Below are 6,490 nucleotides of genomic sequence, written 5' to 3'. Positions count from 1 at the left end.
GTTTTTAAGTCTTTTCAAGTGCTCTTACAATGAGGCTGTTTCCCTTGCTGTTGATTGCTTTGAAGTAAAGCTAATGAAAACAATGAGCACTCGTAGTGGGTCAAGATTCTTGGAAAATAATTTGTGCTTGCTTACCATGAATATAGTATGAGGGATTTTCCTTTACTCTTTACACTCCCTCTTGACATTTACTCCTACGTTGAGCTGCTCCTATATGAATATTACTATATATTATACTGCTGCAATACCGTCCTTTGTAGGTCTAGCACTAGCACTAATACTGAGACTTGGCATTCTTTTATTATTAGTAAAGAGAAATCTTTAGCTAATTCACTCACCTTATTGGCCTTCCACATTAAGACAAGGGAGTTTTTCAGTGATTTTCCTTCTCAGTTTCCTATAGCCAGCATATTGAACCAGCTAGGTGTTTGAGGGATCCTACATGGTTCCAGGTCCTTCAAGTTCTGTTTTTGGCCTGTAATTCTGATTTCAGAACTACTGTTTAACACATTGTGAGGAAAGAAAAATTGTGCATTATGTAAGAATTTCAAACTGCTAAAAATTTACATGTTTACTGCACTTCTTGTGGATGGTAGCCTATAACCTGTGGCAAATTAAGGCCTTTTAAGTATCATCCTTCAAGGGGCAGGGCTAAACATATTATACAATAAAAAGTGAAAAAAAGAAAGGAAAATTCTTAGCTATTTGCCCTGTAATCTCGTATCAAACCTTCAGGTTCTAGTGGCAATATGCTCACAATGGTTTCTTGTACTGGTAGAGAAGGTCCTGATGTGCTAGCCTGGCTACATCCAATAATTTTTTGACATGTCTCTATCAGGCAGTGCCTGCATGTAGGGCAGGATGAGTGGGAGCTAAGCCACTTATCAATGCATTTGACATGGAATCCATGGTGGCACTTAGGAAGAAGCCGCACACGCTCACCAGGAGTGAACTCTGAGAGACATATTACACACTCTGTGTCAAGGCCAGGCAGGTTCAAGTCACTTGAGTAATTTACCACTGGGAAAGACTTTAATGCTCTTCGATTCACTCCAGTGTTTGCTGACTGAGTCGAGGGGTTCGCAGAAGATTCTGAAGCTGCTATGTTAGAGCACCTTAATGCACACCTAATGATGGAATTTAGCCCCAGTGAGCAAATCAGTGCACACAACAGAACTGAAAGGACCATAACAACATTCGCATCAAAGCTGCTGCCAGTGCCAGTGGAAGGTTCAGATGGGGCACTGTTTCCAGGAGCTGGAGGAGTTGCTGTGTTTGTTGATTGGTAAATAGGGTTATGTAATAGCAATCTTCTTGAGTAGAAGTCCCCAAGAAAATCTTGAAAGAGTTGAGTAGTTGAAGTAGAAGCAGACATGTTCAGATAGCTTGGACTTTGGAGGGTTGAAGACAGAAATGTTTGTAGGTGGTTGCATATTGATGTTATATATATATAGGGAAAGTTGAAAGGATCCAATTTTCCACTTGATCTTTGATATAATATTCACAATTATTACACTAATGAAACTATAATTTCGAATATTCTGAGGGTTTTAGCACGCAACAAGTCATTATCTCTTATTTTATGTAGGTCTCTGACATGTGGATGCTCCACTGAACCTTTTGTATTTTAATGGGTTTTCTTATCAAACTGGGGCCATTCCACTTGCTTCTGTTCAGACAACTACATGTATCAATTTCATTTCAGGAATCAAAACCTCAAAATGCTGTCAGGGACCCAGAAAACTCCAGGAAGGACTCACGAAGGTTCCTTGGCTAAAGGTGACATGAAAAATATGATTTCGAAGTCAATTCAAATGAGCTTTCATACACTTTTTTATAAGATAGAGGTTCTAGTTTTTCATTTTCAATTTGATTCCGGAATTGTTTTGAGTCAGACACAACTCAATTTTGATTGAGCACAAATCAGTTAACAGATATGCAGCTAGTCACTAAACTCATTGGTCTCTCTGTAGCAAATTCACTTTGTTTTTCCACCCCCTTTTTGCTTGGCCTTTAGGATCTTAATTTATCCTTTTCAGTGTGCTGAATCAACCTTAGCTAATAGATTAGCTACTGAGTGGTTTGCCTCTCAAATTCTAACTAGCTGCAGTAAACATTCTGTATGAAACCTGCTAATAAGAAGTTCATAGTTTTTTCCTTCTCTTTTAGCATAACCTGAGTGATCTGTCTGCATCTCAATAATTATGTAAACCTCCACTAATTGGGAGGACATGACACTCCCAACTGTAAGCCACAACCTTGTGTTCAAGCTCCATTTCACATTGGTAGCATCATGGCTACATTCTTATTATTACACTAACCTCAACATTCTTATATATCTGTTATATATATTGTCTAGATGGGCTACTGCGCGTCACCAGCCTTCGATTATACTTCGATAAGTATCATAAAAGTTAGATTTGGGAATGGTACTAAAGATCCCATGTTTTGTTGGTCTGCAAGCTGTGATCTTTTTCCACACAAGTAGGTTGATTGTAATCCAAATATGTTCTATTTATTAGCTTCTTCATGTGGCTGCAAATTAAAGCAATATTCTTAACTAGATCTTCAGCGAATCTGTGGTAATATAAAAAGTCATGTTAGTGCTTGATGAGAATGTTAAAAATTTGAAGGCTAATGTTAAGGCTAGTGTGAACCTATTTTGCATATTGCATTAAAATGCCAAAAAAGAAGCGACAAAAAAAACAAAAAAACACAAATTTGCAAAATCTACGTGTCAAAAGATAATCTGAACTGAAAAAGACTGCATGACCCAGGAAGATCCAAGCTAGGCCACAAAGTCACAACTTCTAGTCATACCTTGTTTTGCAAAACCATCAGCCATATGGTTAGTATCGTGCCAAACACGAGAGAAAGATACCGATCCCAAATATGAAGAGAATCTAGACGCAGAACTGTTATTTAACAGATACAATACTTTTAGGATTGATCTTATAGATTTATGTGTACAAAAAGTTGCTCGAGGGGGCCAAGAAAGCAAGTGGGGGAACACTTTCCTCTTTCTTTTAGCTAAATGGCAACAAGAGAGATACGCTGGCTTAAAGGATTTCTTTTGATTTTCTTTGTACATGAACTACCACTACTATGATCCTCATCTCTTTTACAGTTGAATTTTTTTTAAATAATAATATAAATTACATTTTAAAATTTTAATTTTTAAATTAAGATGATTATTAACATTAAAATCTTGTTGATCAAACGATTATGAGTTTAAATTTTATTACTCTTATTTTATTTGATAAAAATTAAGTATAAAATAAAATAAATTTTTGTAAGTTTCAAGTTTAAAAGGTTTTTATTTAAAAAATATAAATTATATATTAATATCTTATCTATACACTTAAATTTCTAGATTAAGACATTTTTTAACAGGTTTATTAGGTTGTTGTTGCATTGTCGTCCAAAGAAGTAGAGCTGGAGAGGTGGATCATCATGTTCTCTGATGCACGTTCTGTTCTCTTACTTGGGGCTCACAGTGATGAGCATTGATCTTGTTTACTTGATTGTTGGTTCTATGAATGTGGAAAGCAAAATTTAAGTGGGAAAGTTCTATTAGCAAACATTCTTGCATGCCATGTTTGAAATTGCTACGTTTCAAAGTGTCTTTTAACTCAAAAACTATAGGATTGATGTTCTTTTCATTCTAAATTAAGTTTTTTTCTGGATATTTTTTAATAATCTTGATATAAACATAATCATAAAAAAACCCTAAAAGTATTCTACTTGCATTATGTTATCAAACCTACAAAATTATACGTGCAAAGTTAGCAGTAGATATAGGGTAATTTGTTCTATTCTCTCATAGAGGTAGCTTTATTGAAACTTGAAACCTTATCTCTGTGTATAGGATGTCTAGATCATTATATAAAGAGTCCAAGGGATCAAACTTTTAGATCAGGCCATATTTTACAGCTGAAAAAAAAGTTGTCATAGTAAACAACAACAAAATGATTGAAAATTGTAAAATAACTAGAAATTGATCTTCAAATATATATTTTTTAAAATCTTTGAGGTTTTTTTCTAAATCCCAAGGAATAGGAGCAGAAAAATCTGAAACCATTCAAATGTGTTTATGCTTTTGTTAAATCTATTGTTTTCGTTGATGCCTTGTGATCCTTGACAAGGCAAAGTGTGTTGCAGTTTTAATGGAGATTGTGCGACTTGACAAATTTTTGGATCACTCTCTCTCTCTCTCTCTCTCTCTCTCTATATATATATATATATATATATATATATATATATATATCTCATGTGTTATTATCCCCATATTATAGCAAGACCTCTTAGTTGCATGCCCCGATCCAATGAGAAAATTTTGCTTGAAGGACTTGGCAAGAATATTAAAAGGAAGTAAAACATTTGTGCTGCAATCACCTTGGCTAGCTCTAGTTCGCTTGCGCCACCACAGGTTATGGGGGAAGATTTCATTGCATGTTAAGCTAAGAACAAGATCATGCATCACAGTCACAGATAACATGGCAGCCCACTAAGTTAATGGGGGTCAAACTTCATGCATGGCTGACATTAATTATTAAGTGAACAAAAACAGCTCAACAGAGAAGATGGGGGTTGACTTTTGGAGAAGACGAGCAATGAGCTGAGGTCCCTCCATGAAGACATGAATAGTGAGTCCATGCGCTGAGGCAATTAAATTGATAGGGCAAGTATTTGTGAGTGCTTGAAGTTTTAGAACACTTGATCGAATTATGGTTTTTGTGCTCTTAATCACATCAGCTAAAGTAGAACACAGAGATTGAAACAAGGAATTATTGGAATATATCTTTCAAGCTTTTATTAATCCGAGGCAGGATTCATGGCTTGAAATCTATCTCTCGTCCACCATCAAGCTTATCATATTGAAGGTATGTTCTTCAGTGGCGCACACCATGATTTTTCCAGTCAACAGAAGGGGATCTGTTGCTAGTTACTATTCCTGTAGGATTTTTTCAACAAAAATAGAATCATAAAAAAGTATGTACACTTCAGTGTCACTCAAGTGTATGGTCTGACTTGCCTTTTGAATTCTTATAGTCAAGTTCAAAAAAGTATGTGCACCAACAGGAGCTAGTGCTCTTGGAACGAAAGGTTGGTTAGTCAAGCTATTTTCTGAATTGAGATATTGACCATGACCATGAATGTCAGAAAATTGACTATAACCATATCAGTCTCTCTGTTTTTTGGGTTGAGAGAAGGGATGCACTCATTAATAAAACCATATGTGGTGGTTTTATTAAGACATATTAACCCATGAAATTATTAGACTCGATTTAAAAACTCATCTAAAAAAAATATAGACTTTTGGGTCACTAGGTAAATATATAAATATCTAAATCAAACCAAGTTAATTTTTTTTTTTTTATCAAAGTAGTGTGGTTCTACTCTCTCTACTTTTTTTAAAAATTATTTTCTTGATATTGACTCGACTGTGTCTAAACCAGGTTTAACCTGATTAATCAGATCCCAAATAAATCAAGTCGTGTTAATCAGGTTTCATCATATCAATAACTTTTCAATTCAATTTGAAATTTTATTTTTTTAGATCAACCTATCAAGTCAGGTTAGATTTAACAATTATATTAATTCTTATAAACAACAAACTAACCCTTATAATTATAGAATTGGTTAGAGTATTGATTAGAATTTTTTTTTTGGGATATTAGATAATCAAATCAACCTGAATTAATTATTTTTATTAAAATTATATTATTTTGTCCTTATCCTTTTAAAATATAATAAATTCTATCAATGTGGATTTAGATCTAAGCTTGACCACCAAATCAACCAAATCGGGTTAATATATTTTCAATTCAACTTTAAACTCTTGACCAAAAGAAGTTTAAATCAATTCACCAAAATTGAGCCAGGTGGGAATTTTTGTCTATAGTCATTCTTTGGATGTTTGCTTTCCATGGAATACATTATTCACTCTTCTTGTTAATGGTTGACTTTGCAATACTTTTTTATTCATTCTACAATGCCTTAAAAGCTTATAATATATTACTCCTTTCGTCCAAATATGTTCATCCATATTTCTTTTTGGGGATAAAAACTTGTCCTTCTTTCTATTTTGAGATATCCCACAACTAATTATGGCATATAAATATGTAAAAATAAATACAAAAACCAATGCATGAACTAGGATTCAACTTAATGGTAAAATAAACTCTTGACCATGAACTTTATTACATTAGTTTAATATGCATTTCATTCTAAAATAAAATAAAAAAATAACATTGAAAAGTAGTTTGAAAACAGATGATATCATACGCAATTAATTGCATTTTTTTAATAGAGAGAGTAATGTTTGTCTATTTTTCAAATGAAGCATATAAATTTTTGAGATTATTTAATTAATCACCGCTCTATTTCAAGAAATATTCAATTCTGATCAGACTATAATATCTTTGAGATTATGCACATAAAGCAAATAGATGAAAATTTTAATAAATAGATGGAAATCAAAGCGTGG

The 6,490-nt window shown here is 33.6% G+C and overlaps 1 protein-coding gene across 1 annotated transcript; it reads right to left on the bottom strand.

The window, feature by feature from the left end:
* Window positions 1-510: 510 nt before the first annotated feature.
* LOC133668828 (RING-H2 finger protein ATL78-like) lies at window positions 511-1,518 on the bottom strand. Its single transcript, XM_062088844.1, has one exon. The coding sequence runs from the start codon at window positions 1,373-1,375 to the stop codon at window positions 698-700; it is 678 nt and encodes a 225-aa protein (XP_061944828.1). The 5' UTR covers window positions 1,376-1,518; the 3' UTR covers window positions 511-697.
* Between the last annotated feature and the right edge of the window lie 4,972 nt (window positions 1,519-6,490).

Source organism: Populus nigra, chromosome 11 (assembly GCF_951802175.1).
Source record: "Populus nigra chromosome 11, ddPopNigr1.1, whole genome shotgun sequence".
NCBI lineage: Eukaryota > Viridiplantae > Streptophyta > Magnoliopsida > Malpighiales > Salicaceae > Populus > Populus nigra.
Note: the sequence above shows the minus strand (reverse complement) of the source record. Positions and strands in the feature narration are given on the sequence as shown.

Coding starts and splice junctions, on each gene's coding strand:
- LOC133668828 (XM_062088844.1), bottom strand. CDS start 1,375: ATGTCTGCTTCTACTTCAACTACTCAACTCTTTCAAGATTTTCTTGGG.